The following is a 17,778-nucleotide window of genomic DNA, read 5'->3' on the forward strand; positions in this document are numbered from 1 at the left end:
TTTCCAGCAGCTGGAAATGGCCTTACTCAGACAACCACATTTGACAAACTGACCTTTTAGTAACTATGGGGTCTGGGTCTCTATTTACTGAACTTACTGTATGTGAGTTGTACTGTGCTTGGGTAAAAGTGTGCTTAGGAAAGAGTTGTGTTTAAGCAGCTGGAATTGCTGTGGCCTGTCTGAACGGAAAAGCACAATGTCCAGTTACACAGGACCCAGTGTGGTTGTCTGGGGGAGCATGTAACATCTTTATATTTAATTTACATCTCCATTGTTTTGAAGGGGAGATTTATCCTACTTGTATTTTCTAGTTGCTGAATACTGTTGTACAGGAAGTCTTTGCATCAGTACTGGTTGCAGCTAGAAGACAGGAGGAGCCACAAGCATCTAGTAAGTGCTGTTCAGTCTGGAGAGCCCTGCCCCAGGCTGGGGAGAACTAGTGGTGGAGGAAGGGCTAAAGGTCTCCAGGTGGGAGGGGACAGGAAGGCAGCCTGCCCTGGTGTGCAAGGCTCCGCTGTCTGCTTCCTGCTGCAGTGCAGGGGATGTTTTGTCAGTGAGCTCCACAACACACTGTCATGATGACCCGAAGGAATTGTCAGGAAGATGCCCGTGGCCATGAGGGATCTGATTCTTTTCTGTGCTCCCATCAGTGGGCACTTGGGCTGTGGCACGATTGCTGAGCTGCAGGGACTAGTCTTGCCACCTGCTTTGTTTTTCTTGACCTTAACAGCTTGAATGCTTTTTGCTCTTTGTGGGTGCCCAACAAACACCTCCAATTTGCTCCAAATCCACATGCTGAAACTAATGCTGCTTTTAATGCCTTAAATCACATTTTGAGTTAACTTCGTATTTCCCTGGCAATTCTCTGTTCTATCCCCAAAATGCTGCTTTGGTTGGCAAGTTTTGTAAACAGGCATGGATATTGGCAGGTGAGACATGAGGGTCCTGGGATTTTGCTGTATTTTCTTCTTCCCAGTCCTTGGAAAAAGCTGCTATGGAAGGGTCATGCTGCTATTCTCACTCTGCAGCTAAGGAACCACTCCCTGACCCACTTAGCTAAGCTTTAAAGCAGCCTTGGAGCCACACAGCCACAGTGAATCCTGGGGGCAAAGCAGAAGGGGAGCAGCTGAAATCAGACACATCCCAAGCTCCAGTGGGACCAGTGACATGGGATCTGAGCATTACCTGTTCTCCAGGCATCTGCTCAGCGTGTGCACGTGTGTGCCAGTCCCGCTTCCACACCGAGCCTGGAACCAGCATGCTGCTGTCCTCACACTGACTGCTCTGTCACTGAAGAGAGGGGTTAACACAAGAGCGAGACAAACTGGAGGTAGGAATTCAGTTGGTGCAGTTAAAATCAGTTTATTTTCTTCAGCTTTCTTCACAGGAAACATCACAAAAGTGCTTTACAGAGTTCAATACCATTCCTTTAACGTGGGACATAAAGGGCAACAAGGGGTGTGTGCACTGCACAGTTTGAAGCTGTCATCTGCAGAAGCCATGCGAGGTAAACCAGGGTAAAAAAAATCTACTGCCAAAACAATGGAGTTCAGGTTTGGAGCTTAAATTATAACTCTAAACTATATATATAAACATACAGGCACCATTCGGTTCCTGTGTTAACTGTGGGGGCCACACAGGGATTCTCAGATCATATTGTACTCAGCTTTGGCTCAAGCAGTTTCTGCTGTGCTCGGGGGGCTCCCAGCCACCCCTTTTCCCAACCAGATGGTATTGTTTGTTCTTTTGCACTACAGTAAGCACTCAAATGGCTTTATCTTCCTTTCTTTAGGTTCAGTCTGGTGGTGAGACATTCTGGTACACTGCTGAAAGCAAAGTCAGTTTCCTATTTTTTCAGTTACAGAGACTATTCTTCAGTCATCTCTTCATTAAAAAAATAAAGGCTTTAGGCCAGACCCTGATGTCCAGGTACGCCAGTTTTGTTTGAGCTAGCATGTTACCAGTCATGCAACCCTACTCTTTCTCATAGTTGAACTGTGCTGTACTGTGACCAGTGCTTCCTGCCTTCATTTTGCTCTTTCCATGGGAATTAGGCTCCTGTGTAGCCTTCCAGGGTCTAGGTTTAAATTGCCCATGGAGACCATATTTACTTGCTAAGCAGTTTTGCAACAGATGGAGCCATGTTTTGATGCTGGGAGCCCGGACTGAAGAAATACAGCATGATCAAGACTCAGGTTTTGCTTACAGAGCTTTCTAAATGGTGAATTTCTACAGTGGTGAATAATTCAGGTACCTGACTAGAAAACTTTGGCATGGTAATAACGTAGATGAACGAAATGAGGGAATGCTCTGGGGTGAAAAAAGGTCAAATCAGGAGATTTTTGCTGGGCTGTGAGTTGTAGAAAAAAAACCAAACCAACCAAAACCAGCAGCAGAGCCAATTGTCTAGAACACACTGTTATGCCAGTTCACAAAGCCAGTTTGCCTTCTACCTAATTCCCAGATTAAAGACATTGCACAGTCAGAGAACCAACTAGTCAGTCCTGAAGGTCACGGGGTGGGTAGTAGGTAACAGGATTTACAGTGGCAAGACATGGCTTTGATGAGTGTAGCAGCAGAGAGGAGTCTTTCATACCCCGTCCCACACACATGAAGTACTGCACTAACAGCTCTCAGTTACTCCTTATCTGCTCTCTTCCCCCTCATCCCCTCAGAATTAACTCGCACCTCAGCTCCAATTTGCCAGCTTTATAAACACCAGCAGCCACAATTGCTTTTGACAGAATACTGGTAGTGGTGGAACAGAACACCGGACACTTTGCATGAAAAATCCAAGGTATGTTCTTCATACTACTCATCTATTAGAACTGAGCTGCAGCTGTTGTATATGATGCTGTATTCTGGTATTGAGACAGTGCAGCTCTCAAGTGGCAGGCTGTGCATTCCAACAGGCTTGAGTCTTCCCTCGTGACATCCCCTTTGTATTTATAAATATAGCATTGCTGGTAGATGCAGTCAGCACTTAACAACTTAACCTTCTTTACAGCTGTACCATCTTTAAAGTACAAGATGAGAATGTGAAGAGATGAAACAAACCACAAAGACTAAGCCTGTCATCCAGTGTTGCACTCATCTCCATCTCAACTCCTGTAATCTAATTTCAAAGTCCAGTTAAATACTACAACAGGTATGTTCAGCTAAGTGTGGCTGAGCCCAGCTGGTTGCTGCTCAGAGACCAAGTAATACATCTGCTTCATCTCTGCCACAAACATGGAGGAGAATAACCCAGGAACTTAAAGCAAGCTTGCTATGGGGCTTATTCATTGTGTTCCTTTCCAGCTGCTGTATCTAGACTTCAAGTGAGAAGATCTCAAATCAAGTTTTAATGAAACTGAGCTCATGTGACACAAATAACTCCACTGAAACCAAAGAAGCTAAGCTCTGGGAGATCAAACTCAGACTGTTTGTTTCTCAATATGTTTGTTCTTTTATCATCAGCCTGTTTTTACAATTTGAATCATTTTGTTGTGGTTGTACATACTCTGAAAGAGGTATAGGGTAAGTTATTTGTTTTAATGGAAAAAGAAGCTTGTGCTGACAGTTTTCTGGAGGCAAATTACTTGAAATGAAGTAGTTTTAACTTGGTTACTTAAGTGCTATAACTGAGCTAGGTAAAAACTCAATACATGAGACAAGAAATAGAACAGAAAAGGTCAGACTGAGTAAAAATTGGTAAGAGCGTGCCATGCGCTAACAACTGGTAGGGAGAGTGGGTTATACACATGAAACTGAAGACTGAAGTACATCGGATGGCAAGAATCAATACCCATAGAAAGTTGTTAGGTTTGTCAGCACTGGGGAAGGGGGTGAGTGCCAGGGGATGCTAAATCCCTCTGTAAAGTTGGCATTTCAGTGGTGAGAGAAAAGAAGCCCAAGGCAGTGAAAACTGGAAGGGCTTTAAACTGCTCATACATGCTCTGGTGGATTCTGAGTTAGTTGTGATCTTTCAAAGGGACGATCTAGGCATCACCATGGACAGCTGGATGAAGACATCTGCTCAATGTGTAGTTGCAGTCAAGAAAGCGAGTAAGGTGTTAGGCTGCATTAAAGACAGAATAATATGGAAAAACATTACAGCACGTATTTCTCTTAAAGAGCCTCAATGAGTATTTGCTGTTTCATCAGCATCTTTAAAAGTGACAGATTAGGAAAGTATAGGGAGGAAAGTGGTAAGAGAATGGCAGAAGCAGCTCTTTGTAGCTGAAAGACATCAAGACCAAAGTAATTTGTTTAATAAAAGGGAAAAAGGATAGATGATCTACACCTTTATTCTCTTCCCCACCATATAGCAGGATATTTATCTTATCCATTTTAAGCCACCTACAACTCTCTTGACCTCAATGTCACTCATCATCAAGTATTCCAAAAAGCTCCCTGTGTTATTCATTAATGCTTGTAATTCAGCAACTTCAACGTTTCCTCTGAAGCAACTGCAGCAATGTGTTGAAATTTAGCAGTAATCATTTCTGACAGAGCATTGTCATGGTTGATGCAGAGGAACAACTGTCTTAGAGGTGCCGCAGTGAGAAAAACATTAGGAAGAGAAAATAGCTGCCAGGCCTCACCTCTGGTCAGTCCCCACCAGAGCTGCAGTCTCTCTGCATGTATGCCACCATCATGTTCTCTGCTTCTCCAGTGGAGACCCACTGTAAAAGCTGAGCAGTGAGCCTTGATCTCACCATTACAGCTGACAAGGGTCTCTAGTATTCCTAACGATCATTTTTTCATGTTCCTTCAGCTGCAGTTAACTGCTAAACAGGAGATAAGTAGATAGGGTCATCACCACCTCTGTATTTATACACCTTCCTCTCCTGCCTGCCCCTCTCAGCTCTGCCTTCTGAGCATTTCTTTATCCCTTTGACAGAGGCCTCCCCATGGGCAACTGTGTCCTTTTGTTTTATTTCCTCATCTTTTTCCCCCACAGCCTGCCTCAGTACCAGCCTTTAAAGTTTCAGATTACTGTCTCTCCCAATTTCCATTGTACCTGTATGCTGCTTCAACATGGGAAAGGATAAAGAGCAGGACAATCGTGTGTTTACAGTGAAAGAAGAAAACTACTTTCCAATCACAAAACACCACTTAGTACCCTGACACAAATACATACTTCCAACAGTGAACATTTCTAGTTCATATAATTGGAATAGACTTTAAACCAGCCACGTTATAAGAGATGGCTATCCACTGTGCACAGGATTTTATTTCAGACATTGGTTTTTATGTGGAATACATGAAATCAATTTTGCCCTATCTCGTAAACCCAAAAAGCCTTATATTAGTATACCATTTGTGTTGCACAGAGAATTAGAGATGAAATACCAGTTAGATGGAGTGCTCAGCCTGAGCCTTTTCCTTACCCATACATACTACGTCTAATTACATAATGCTTAAATAGAATGTAATTTACATTCTGTAGAAATAAGCCTTTCCCAAAGTAGTATTAAAATACTGTAATGAAAGCTAATATAAAGAGCCTCTAATGAAGGTTTTTAGTCCTCTGCAGCACCTTCCAGCAGTCCCAAACCTTGACAAGGAGCAGCTTTGGCCTCACAACACCCCTGTGAGGTAGGTGGCTGGGGTTTTTTGGTACAGCTGGGGAAACTGAGGCAAAGGGAACCTAAACTGCTTGAAGTCAACAAAGCAGCACAGTGGAAAACCAAGGTCAAATCCCACTCTCCTGGGTCCATGCTCTTGCTACAAAATGGGATGCTTCTCAGTGCATGCAGTGATTTCAGACAATCTTTTCCATTCTGGTATTCCAGCTGAACTTGTTCTGGTGATTCATTAACACTGTTAATTAACATTTCCAATAGTTGTATTCTGGCATAGCAGCCCCTAAGTTACTGAATATAAGCCCCTCGTATACGTACCATTAGAACATGCTTCACAATAAAAAGAAAGGTCTTCACAGCAATTTGAATCAGCATTTCAGCTTTTCATCATGCAGAAGCAAGAAAGGTTTCTTAAAAATGAAACAAGTTTTTTCCTAAGAAGATTGCTGAGCTGTCTTGGAATTTGTCCTTTCTCTGTTCTCTCCACAGGCAACCAGTTAAGACAGCTTTGGACCAATGCAAAACTCTACCTTCTCTCTGGACAGGTATTCCCAATCCTTTTCTTTAAGGGAAAAAAGAAAATGGGATGGCTTCCTTAAGTACTGAACTCCACGTTGCCTCATTTCAGGTCAGATGGATCTGTCACTTGCGAAAGCAGCACTTCTACCCAACCACTTACACTCCACTCCCTGCCTCAGGCTATGCATCTAACACTATCCTTTAGGAAAGCCCCCTTCCCAATCCCTCTCTTACCTTCTGTTCTATTTGCATAATTTCCAATCTCCCTTATTTAAAAAGGATAAAAATCTCTTCCTTGCTGTTCAGTTTCACTTCAAACAGAACACAGTAGGACTACACATGGGCTTCAGAAGCCAAACTATAGGTACATGACAGTTACAACTTATCCAAATCAGTATTAGACTCCTCAGCTGTTTCCTGCTGCCATTTCTTCTTCCATCAGCTAAAGCAGGTTCTTGTATGAACCTGGACACAGACAAGCCACCCTTTTAACTTTTTCTTCAGAACTCCTTAGCAAATACCCATCAGATTTCCTCCCCCTTTGTACGTACCTAATTCATCTCTCTGAAATGTAAAGGCATGTTATTATTTTTGTTACATTCCCCAAAAAAGCCCCAATTTGCCTTCAATTTGTGCAATCAAAAACTGAACGCAGAGAGGGGACAATTTGGGAACTCAGTTACAGCCAGGTGCTGAAACCTGGATTGTGGCTATTCATAAAGACTGTGAAGTACTCAAGGTGGTTTTGATATATTTAGTTTCTTGGGCCTCTGATACAAATTGGTCATGTAAAAGAGGAGGTATTCATTTCTCTGACCATGTCAGTATTGGACAGAATAATGTACTAATACCTTGTAACTAAGCACCCTTTAAGCACATGAAGCTGTATTAATCTAAAAACCAATCATCCGCTCGTTACTTACAGTATTTGACAGAAAACCCCAAGCAAGTTTAAAACTACTCAACCAGGCTGAACTTAGACAAAAAAAAGAAACCCAACAAGTATTGCAAAAGCTCAGATAAGCAAACTCTAAGATCTGCAGCCCTATCACATTTATATGGTGTTTACCTGACCTAAACAGTGTGTTGTGGTGAAAGTTTCTGAGAGCTAGCACATGCAGACACCAAAACACTGGTATCAGGTCTGTAACACAGTCTGTGCTATTAACAATTCAGCTATTCCCAAGTTTTGCAAGAGTTACTTTGGACATGACTGGTAAAGGTAATTTCAGAGACAAAACTGAAGGAGCAGGAGATGGTTGCTTTTTGTTGTCAGTTCCTCTTTTTTTGTAAGATTAAGCATGGCACAGCTAAACCAGGGGCAGCAGGGATCAAAACTAATCCTCTTCTATATTTATCATCACTTCAAGGAAATACAGATGCCAGATTCCTACAGCAGGGATTTGGGAAGTCCAACTTTATTAAAAATGATCTAGGTTTTGGCATTTCAACATTCCTTAAATACAGACTGCACCACTGAGAGTCACAAATCCCAACTGTTCCTTTCCCTTTAGGTACTGGACGTTTAAACGTTCTACCAGCAGGTCGGTAACTTCATGGCTGTATTTTCATTTTATGTCACAGACAAAGTAAAATGGAATCTTGAAGTTGGAAACTAACAACCAAGCCACCACAAAAGCATGTTACAGGTTCGGAAGGAGCACACAACAGCATTTTACTGACTGGTACCAAGAATCTCATTTCTACAATCCTTCATTTATGGAATGAGCCTTCAAGAAGCATTCTGAAGGAATGACATGGACAGTCTCAGCGTGCCTCGAATGGATGCAACAACAAACCAGGTAAAGTTGGACTTCAGAGTCTCAAAAGCATACTGAGCTTCCACAGAGGGATGACTTCCAAGATTTCAGGCATGCACAACAATTCACTGTTACAGGAAGATACTGACAACTGGTTTTTTGCTAGTTCGTGGCAGCGATATTTAACACAAGGAACAGTTTTCAATAGTTTAACATTCTGTGCTATGGAAATTGCTGTGTTTTCTTTCTTTTCCTTGATGCCTCCAGAAAGAACCTGGAATGAAATGCTTAAGAAAAGCCCCCCAGAGTTACAGCTCTAGTTATCAGTAGCTGATGGACTCTGATGGCAGCACCCATCCAAGAGGTTTTACGGGTTTATTTCATTCTTTGATTTAGCAGAGCTACTTTCAAGTGAAAAGCAAATCAAAGCTTCATTCACACTCAATTCACGATCTCAATCCAGTCATATAGGGTGGGACTAAGAAGACACTCTGACAGAAAGCAACTAAACTTCTCTGTACAAACAGAAGTTGTATTAGAATGCACTGCTATAAGCTCTTACACACAGCCCACCTGACCATAAGGCTGACTTGACTACCCACTCCATGGCCTGTCCCTTAAGATCCAAATGCTGTGTCTCCTCAGCTGTCTGTCATAAGCTAGAACTAAAGGTAAAGATTCATTACACTCCAGACTCCGTATTTCCATTTTATTTGATTTGAAACTGTTACAGGGTTTTCTTGAACTGCCAGAATTCATGCCCAAAACCTCAAAGATGGTACAATGAACAGTCTCATCTACCCTTCATACAGTAGACTAAAACTCAGTTCATTGGTGATCCCAATTACTTTAGAGCATCAAGAAAAGTGTTTTAAGCTTTCATGTTTCTACCACATCAAGCAACGTGTCCGTTTACCATGAATTCCACAGAAATCTTTAGTGACAAATCAACAGTTTTGCTGGCAACAACATATTTTCAAGGAAGATACATGGCTCAGAGTCCAAGGTATTGGTATGAGTCTTTCTGTGAGGTTTTGTTTCCAAATGAACTCTCCAACTTTAAGGATAGTCTCTTGAGCCCTCTTTAATAGCAGCTTCTAGCAGAAGTTTTAGAGACAGGTAACTCTGCAAGGGCAAGGCCAGTTTTAGTCTGTGCACAAAAGACTCAGGTGAAGCCCCAGCCCCACTGAAGTCAACAGCAAAATTCCCATTGGCCTCAAGCAGATTTAAAGAAAGTCAGCAGTCAAAAGGGAACCCAATGAGGCGATTCCTGCACTAACCTCATCTTCTGCACATACACACAACTACCACACGAGCCAACAAGTTTTGTTTTGTTCCCTGGTTTTTCTTGCCATTGGCAACTCCTATAGATGTTGGGTCTAGTTTTTGGCATTTACTCTGAGAGACCTCAACACTGGAGCATGCCACTATTTTACTTCATTTTGCTTCTGGTATAAGAATTCAGAGAAGAGAAAAGCAGTTACAGCAGGACACTTTTGGTACTTGACAGGTTTGGTTCATCAAATCAGTGTTGGGGGCAGTGTCCTAAATTCTTAGTGTATCAGTGCCATTTTGCCTACTTCCACTCAATTAAATCAAAGATGAAAACAACTGGAAGAAGTCACTGCCTTCCATTAGTACTAAACTTCCCAACTTTGAATAAACAGCATTTGAGTTTTACATAGAGGATTTATGCCTCAAAGAGCCTGCATGCTTCACAGAAGTAGCCAAACAAATAAGGCTTACCAGCTCTAGTTATCCCTCTGCATACTACATTATTCTGGTTATCAAGTAACCATTACCCTTCAACAAACAAATCACTTTTTAATAGAGGAGAAGTTTTTATCTAGTACCACTACTGCCACGTATCTCATTTTTAAAAGCCAAATTCTTTACTTAAAGAGTCTGGATACCTCTGTGTAAAAAAAACTCTTAATGCTGCAGGGTAGGAAAGACAAACCTCATGACAAAAGCCAAAATAAACCCTATTTCACTACAACATCTCATCATTACTTAAATATACTGCAATTTGATATCAGAAACAAGGCAGGCATTTGTGGAGAACAGGAAAAATAAGATGCTTCAACAGACAACTGTGAAAATGGCTAATGCAAACAGACCATTCAAACCCATTGTTCCCCCAATCTGATAGTGAGTTTTAATTTGTTTTGCAGTTACTTCAGAACAGCTATCTAAAAAGGTAAACAAACTACAGCTCTGTTATACTTGGGTAGCATGAGTGGTATTGGTACGCTCCAGAAGTCTCTAGTAGGCTATGGCTACACATGACAGGATTCCTCAGAAGGGGAACAGAATATGTTTGTCATTTAAGGTCACTTAAATCTTTGTTATAGCAAATTGGAACCAAATGGCTGACTTCTGCAGGATTTCTGACAGGAATCCAGTAGAGCTGGTTTCAAGTTTCAGATGGCCACTAAAACAGCTGTAACCTTCTCTTCCAGAAGTTGTGATCCACATGGTGTCCACAATGAGTGCAGCAAGTCTGAGGTAGTCAACCTTTACGAAGGCTCAGTATCTGAACATAAAAAGATTTTGAAATGACCACTGGCTGAAGGTATCTTTCTGAGCAATTAAAGAACACTGATGACTCTTGTTCAATCATTTACATTTAATCTGCCCCATTTCCAATGGAGAAGTTGTAACATATAACGCTTCCATAGCGGAGGAGAACCAAGCACTTACGTCAAAAGTAGTCTGCACTTGCTGCAGTAGATCCAGCAGAAATAAGGTGGCATGTTCATCATAGCCGTTAGCTGTAGTTTAGTTACCTTAGTAGAAGGGTTACCAAAAAAGCATTCCTTAATTGTAATGTGTATGCAGCTCTACTGATCCCCAAGCACAGCATACTGGTTGTCTAGCTGAAGTTTAAGTGCCTGTTTTTTTGACACCTCATCCCTACCTCTAGTTTTGTGTTTTACTACTTCAAAGCTCTTCTCCATTTCTTTATCCCTAAGGGAAAATAAATGTAATCAGTAAATATCTTATCACTAGCTTGTGAATTGTGAATTTCTAGTCTACTTCCACCCCAGCCCAACAAAACCATTAAGAACACAGAACACTTAAGGTCTAAAGTTTTAACACAACAGCCAAGCATTCCCAAGCAAAACTTGTAAAACCTTATCTCCAGAATAAGCTCATCACCCACTACAATTCAGATCACATTCCAAGTTTCAGTATTAACATTCTCAAAAGTAACTTTCAGTGCATTTATGAAAAATAGGCTTTAAAAGGCAGCAGTCTATCTCTAGAATGCTCGCTCAGAATTTCCTCTTAGTTCAATTTGCACCCCTCAAACCCTAAAGGAGCAATGACAGCACAGCTCATTTGCCAAGCAGACAAAGCCACACAAAGAAAAAAAAAGGGAAAAAAGAAGAAAACAACCCCAAAAAACCCAGAAGAAACAAAAGAACCCAAGTGTACTGGCCTAGCTATATCTTCTGTAGGGAATATGGCTGTGAAAAGATGAAGACTCTAAAGCAGGGTGAGACTGCAAGTCTTCAGCACCACGAAAAGAAAACCCTTCAGCAAACTCTGGGAGCTCATCATTGTAAACCACAGCTCCAACAGCAGGTTTATTGATTTATATTGGCATTAAATCCCATTCCTCCATTTAAGAAGGAATCTTATTCATCTTCACAGCTCTAATAAGAGGGCAGTGTGCTCGAGACACCCTACTCATGCCTACTGATGCTAGTAACACAGAGCCTCACCGTGGCTAGTATCCCAGGGAACCAGATGCTATCACTGCTACAGCAATATTCTGCTTTAGGAAAACCCTTCAGCAAGCCAAAGATAAGGGAACGGGCAGTCTTGTTTGGCTATTTCACTGGGCTGTGTCCTTCCTAGAGTTGGAAAATCCTGTTTCCCATAAATAATTTCTTAGTTATTTCTTTCCTCTCTTGACTGATTTAGGCTTAAGCTCTAAACCGAAGCAAGACCTTAGAGAAGGCAGTTAAAATGCATCTTATAGGGATGTACTTACCTTCGACTGTCTATGAGCTTGGCGATGGACTGCAGTGATGGGAACTGCGTATCACTATAGATTTCTGGTGGTCCTTGCTGTGCTCTCCGTGGCCTGCCACCCTCCCGGGCACCAGGAGGCCTGTACACACCACCAGTCTGAACTGGTTCAGGGGCTTCTGTAACTGGGTATAAAAACAAGATTTAGACAAGAGAAGTTTGCCTTCATATCTGGAAAACACCACCAAAAAAAAACAAACCACAAATGATAAAGAGAAAAGACAGGTATGTTTTTGCGCTTTTAAAAGCTCTGACATCAGGTGTCACCTGATTTAAACTATACTTAGTAGTCAAATTAAGATGTGGCTTCAGTGTATTGCCTCACAAAGTTCAAGGAACCAAAAGCAATGATGAGGACTTCACGTTTCTTATCCGCTATTTATTAGCAGCTTATATTTAAAACTAGAGATGCAAACACATAATTATGTATTGGCTGAATCTTACTTCAAGCACCTCTCCAGATGCAGAAGAGAATTCCCAAACAGTTCATATTTAACGTAACAATCTACAATGAAGTAACTCATTAATTTTATCTCCTTGCTTGCAGAAACAAGAGAAAATACATCAGCCCACTTTGAAATGAGTTTCTCCATGGAAGAGAACAGCCTGAATTCGGATCACATCCAAGTGATTTATCTCCACTGAAGTCCTATCCCAGTTAAAGAGTCAATTTTACAATGTCATGCTCTCTGTGCCCTAGAGCAGATTTGAAAAGCGTCCTACCAGCTACAGAACCCTACCCAAGAACTGCCATCCACACAGCCGATAGTGGCTGAACATCCACTTGACTGTCAAAGCAGTATTTCTGGATCAACAGAAATGCTTCCAACAGGTATTTTGCAGATAGCAAAGCAGAGAGATCGCTTTCAGCCAAAACCAAAAACCCTTCCACTTGTGTTTTCTTAAAGTACCTGACAATGCTATCAGTTCAGTTCCTCAGATCCCTTTACAAGAAAACTACACTTCCTAGTATGTCAACCAAGCCAATGGTATGTTAGAACATGCCTGAATAGGAACTGTTCCATGAGCCCTACTCTCTGAGGAGCTTCATTCCACCCAACATGCTTCTGGTTGGAAAAAACAACAACTCTTGAGTTAAATTTACCAACTGGTTCGACGACAGGTGCCGGCGCAGGAGCTGACTTGTTCCAAGGACCAGATGATCTGTCTACACCACCACCACCAGTCTCCTCCCAGTGGTCACCGTGCTCTTCTCTTTTTTCACTTTCATCATCATCTTTTTCATCTTCTTTTTCACTAAAAAAGAGCAATGATAAGTAGCCTTTTACACACAGAGGTTTAAGACTCGCCAAAGGCTACGCTATCACCACAGACAAGATTTCACAGCTGCTGCACTGAAGATACTGTATTTAACCAGACTACATCAGTCCTGTAACCACTGCACTGGTACTTGCACCTGAACAGCTTTTGGTACACTGCTACATAACTTGGCAAATGCGAAGAAAAAAAGTTCTTAAAGAAGAATTCAAACTGTACTAAGTGACCCAAATAAACTGATTTCTTATTTTGTGCTTCAAGTTACTTAACAAGACAGTCAAGCATTTGGACATGAGGAGAAGCTAAGGAAGGAAAGCGCTACAAGTCCTGCTTTCATAAAATGCTTTACTCAAGAGGAAGAAATTGTGGAAAAATACAGTGACAGAAAGCAAGTCCTGAGCTCCCCTTCCCTATAACCACAACCAAGAAACATTCCTATTGCCCATACCAAGGCAATCTACAAACCAAGTCAGTGCTGTTTGGTTGGGTTTTTAAAAGAGGGAATCAGAAAAACCACAGACAGAATTACCCCAGTTTTTAAAGAGAAATACTCTGAAAAAAACTATTTTAGTTAGACTATTCTTTTTTTGCTCAGAAATAGTCAAAAGACTCCAAATAAGCTGCTAAACAAAGCTGCTTCAGAAAGATGTGTGGTGTAATGGGATAAAGGTACAGGGGGAGGCTATAGAAAAACCAAAGCCACTCATGTGCATCGCAGCACCAAAGTGGGAATACAGAAGTTATAATACACTCATCATGATTGGATAAGTTTTCTTTAAAAGTAATCAGAGAACAGTTAAAAATACCTATAATTGCTGAAAATTAAATGCCCTTTTATTGTCCAAACACAGTAAAAATCACAGTAAGCTGGACCAAGAACTTATACACATCACTATCCTATTTTAAACTCCAGTCAAAGGCAGATGCCTATAGGCTAGCTACAGCAGAGCAAGCACACACATCCCACTCCCACCACAGACTCCATGGCTTATTTTCAGCAAAGAGATCTCCAGAGCTGGATAATTTATAACCTCCAGTGGGCTGCTCTTCCATTTACTTCTCCACTCTTCCCTTGAACCTACTGAGTAGCTATAAAATCCTCTGGCAGAAGCTTCCATGCGCCTGAGAATGTGCCACAGCACCAAAAGCATCCGGAATGCAAAGTACCAAGAGGTAGTGAAGCAGCAGCCCAGTTGTCACGTGTCTGTTGAGACATGTGATTAGCCACTTCAATGGCATGGCACAGGATTGGGTTTTTTGACATAAAAATGCAATGGCTCAGGAATTCACTCCCCAAACTGAGATGCTGAATGGACTGAGTCAGCTACCCTTACAGCAGTCCAATGATTCAGTGGGAATTACTGTCTTGCACTCCTCCCTCAGGAAAATTCCTACTTCACTATCTTTACAGAGGGCAATGTTAAGCATTTGTAATAAAAATCTGAACCCCAACCAAACCAAACAAACCTGGAGAATCCACAGAGATACAGAAAATAAAGAGAACGTTGTCAGAGAACAGTCAAACCTCAGCAAACTTCTGCACTAGCAGAAACATATCAGACCTCTGTTTAACTGGACTCCCGGAAGGCAGCTCTGAAGAACATAGTTTTTAGGCAGAGGTAATGATTATACTGGAGAGAAGAATTAACAAGAGAAGTAGTACCTTATTTGCATGGACTGAACTCTAAGACCACTATAATCAATTTCTTCCTTTTGCTCAAACTCCTTCCAATCATCTTCTTCCTGTAAGACAAGAGAAATACAAGTTAACTTCTTTACACTGAGAGTAGAAGACTGTAACTAAGGTAACTAAGATAATAAAAAGAAAACTAAGGGTGAAGGTGCAGTTCCATGGGAAACTGATCTATCTGCGCCACTGCCAACTGGGAAGGAATTCCACTCCCTCCTCCCCTCACTTACCATATGTGATGCACTTGTGAGCTGACTAACTCACTACCACAGCTAAGAGATGCCCCAGCAAAAAGTTGTTCAAGTGAAAGAAAACCACATCATGTCAGTAAAAATCCAGTGGGAAGTCACAGGGCAGCACAGGACCAGGAAAATACAAGGACAAGACCTCTCCCTTTACATAAAGGAAAGCTTCTGTGACAGCCTGAATGCACAGAAGGCTTTAGATTTACTTTTCCATCGCTTATTTCATGAGCCAAACATTAAAGGACATTTGGAACAGCTTACAGTGGATTTATGACAAAGATTAATATTGGTACATTTGACTTTTTCACATTCACAACCACATTTACAGCCTTTCTTGGCTTTTTAATAGTGTTTTTAGAATAGTAAAAAGGTCAGCTTCAAATCCCACAGCAATCTGAGCACACAAAACCAGTGGAATACAAGTCTCTGGAGAGCCCCACTTTAAGGTTTTAAAACAGGATTTTGACTGCATGTTTGGAGAAATCAGGACCCACCTAAGTGGGTCCAATTTCGTCCTGTTGTGTAATCAGTAGATTCTGGGGATAAGGTAGGCCAGAAATGGACCAGAAAAGCAGGCCTCCCGTGTTTCTAGTCACATCTTTAAGACACACACACACTCAGCCTAATTAAAGTTACCAGGCTTTAAGTTAAACATAATTCCTACACTCTACATGAAATGCAGTTTTATTACTTCAAATATGAAGACCCGGCAAGCAGGGTCTACCCATGGCATGGCCCCTTTCAGCCGGGAATACAGCTTCTTTTAAGAGCCCTGTCCTAGGACCTTTACATTATCAACCTCTAGCAGGAAAACTTTGACCTGCTTTAAAGTAACAGCAGAAACAGAAAATGACCTGATGTACTGCACCGTCTGCTGAAGATCCAGTCCTTTGGAAGAGCCTGAGCCAACAGCTCTAAAATCTCTTGGATTTCTTATATCCCCATCTCCATGGAAACATCACTGTTTCCAAACTAAAGTACCTTTCACATTTAATGATCTTTATCTCTATTCCAACTACAAGTTTCAATCACAAGCATGTATTATTCTACAAGCAAATGAGCAGCTAAAGAGTACCACTGACCCTGGTCTATTTAGGGAGCTACTGTTGGTGTCAAGCTCCGCAAGTTAAAGAACACTGGGAAGTAGCAGCGTGTTCCTCAAATTGCTTAAAATACACAGCACGACCAGTTGTAAGGCATTAACTCAACTATGAGCACTTAAGCTTCTCTCGCATTCCCGTTGTTTCACTGTAAATCGGCACAAAAAGGACTAATGACTGGCAGTACAACCCTTGCCGGAAACGGGGAAGGCAATGAGCTCGGAGTACTTTTCCTGCAGAGCCGGGGGACCTTACCACCGAGGTCCATAGGCCACACACCCAGCTGGCCTACAGCCGTCACCTGATCCGAACAGCCAGTTCCGGCTGCTACCATGCGTCGAGGCCCAGAAACCTGTGCGGGCTGGGTAGGGCCGAAGCCGGAGACCGGGAACCGGCCACCCCACCCTTCCCTCCCCGCCAGCGGATACGAGGCCGGCAGCTCCGCCAGGCCCCATCGGCCCCGGGCGCCCGCATGGCCGGGCGGCGCCGCGCCGCTGCCGCGGGCCAGGCACTGCGGCGCCCCCTGCCGGCGGGAGGAAGCCGTGACCCTTCCCCCACCGCCGCCCCGACGGCGCGGCCCCGCTCCCGCCCGCACCTTGGTGGCCGTCTTGGCGGAGCCGGCGTTGGAGGCGGCAGCCCCGGAGCCGCTTCCGTCAGCCGGGCGGGTTCCTCCGGCCGCCCCCGAAGCGCTCGAGGCGGCGTTGGAGGCGGCGGCGTTGGCCCCTCGGCTGCTCTTCTCCTTCCGCTTCTTCTTGTCCCGCTTGGCGAAGAAGTCGTCGAGGCTCCTCTCCTCGGTGGCCGCCATGGCGGCGGCTCCCAGCGGCGGGGCTAGAGAGACTGTCGGGGAAGGAGAGCGCAGCGGCGGCGCGGGCCAGCAGCGTTTAGCCGCGGCGGTCCCGCCTACCGCTGAGGCGAATCGGCGTTCGCTCCTATCGTGCGCTGAGGTGACCAGCCCAGAAAGGGCCGCGCACCGTTGTAAAGGGTGCAAGGGAATAATGGCACTTTTCACCTCGTAAATGCGGTGTGGGTCCGTCTTGGTGCGGTTAAGTAAGACGTGACACACCGCCCTGTGTGCGATGTCCGGATGTGTCGGTGAGAGCTTCCCTGAGTCAAGGGTGAATCCTCGGGAGTATCTGCGGCAAAACGAAGCTAACAGTGGGTGTCTGCAGTGGTCACTGCGTGCTGCAGTGACCTTGAGCTCCGGAGAGGGGAAGAACGGTGTTTAAAAGGTTCACCGTGGCTTTAAAATGTGTTAAAGAGTTTTGAGGCAGGACGTGTTGGAAAACAGGAGTCGTAGTTGCATGAGACGTTGTTTCTGATGACTCGCTTTGGTCAGCCCTCAGGAGGAGACAAGTGTTCCTGCTGCTAAAGCGTGAGCCCAAACGACAGATACATGTCAAATAAGCACTGGTTTGTATTACAGGAATGTAAAAGTAAACATGTATGTGTTCCCAATACAGGATCATTTCATGCTTTGTGACTTCTTCACTTGAAATCATTACATATGTGTATATAAACATATAAAAAGTGCTTCTGATTTTGGGGGAGTGTTTGACTGTCTCTGTGCCCATGAAA

General features: G+C 43.1%; 1 protein-coding gene across 9 annotated transcripts; it reads right to left on the reverse strand.

The window, feature by feature from the left end:
* Nucleotides 1-3,699: 3,699 nt before the first annotated feature.
* Nucleotides 3,700-17,073, reverse strand: CDV3 (CDV3 homolog). 9 transcript variants are annotated; one of them, XR_008975176.1, is made up of 7 exons: nucleotides 16,799-17,073; nucleotides 14,832-14,911; nucleotides 12,996-13,147; nucleotides 11,853-12,015; nucleotides 10,770-10,819; nucleotides 10,553-10,638; nucleotides 8,545-10,385 (listed from the first exon to the last, which is right to left on the reverse strand). XR_008975176.1 is itself a non-coding variant. In XM_057431582.1 (6 exons), the coding sequence occupies exons 1-6, from the start codon at nucleotides 17,006-17,008 to the stop codon at nucleotides 10,369-10,371; spliced, it is 672 nt and encodes a 223-aa protein (XP_057287565.1). In that variant the 5' UTR covers nucleotides 17,009-17,073; the 3' UTR covers nucleotides 8,545-10,368. The 9 variants fall into 9 exon arrangements, 6 of the variants coding, with proteins under 6 accessions (XP_057287568.1, XP_057287565.1, XP_057287567.1 ...); XR_008975177.1 differs by lacking the exon at nucleotides 10,770-10,819; XR_008975175.1 differs by having other exon boundaries at nucleotides 10,553-10,819.
* Between the last annotated feature and the right edge of the window lie 705 nt (nucleotides 17,074-17,778).

This window comes from Pezoporus wallicus, unplaced genomic scaffold, assembly GCF_028554395.1.
Source record: "Pezoporus wallicus isolate ANWC-B61680 ecotype Strahan unplaced genomic scaffold, APGP_CSIRO_Pwel_v1 scaffold_11491, whole genome shotgun sequence".
Classification (NCBI taxonomy): domain Eukaryota; kingdom Metazoa; phylum Chordata; class Aves; order Psittaciformes; family Psittacidae; genus Pezoporus; species Pezoporus wallicus.

Bases quoted from the DNA above. Each gene is read 5' to 3' on its own strand.
- CDV3 (XM_057431581.1), bottom strand. From the start codon at position 17,008: ATGGCGGCCACCGAGGAGAGGAGCCTCGACGACTTCTTCGCCAAGCGG. The intron at 13,148-14,831 runs GTACTACTTCTC...GCTCTTTTTTAG, and splicing joins GTTCAGTCCATGCAAATAAG to TGAAAAAGAAGATGAAAAAG. The intron at 10,820-11,852 runs GTAAGTACATCC...ATTTTCCCTTAG, and splicing joins AAGCTCATAGACAGTCGAAG to GGATAAAGAAATGGAGAAGA.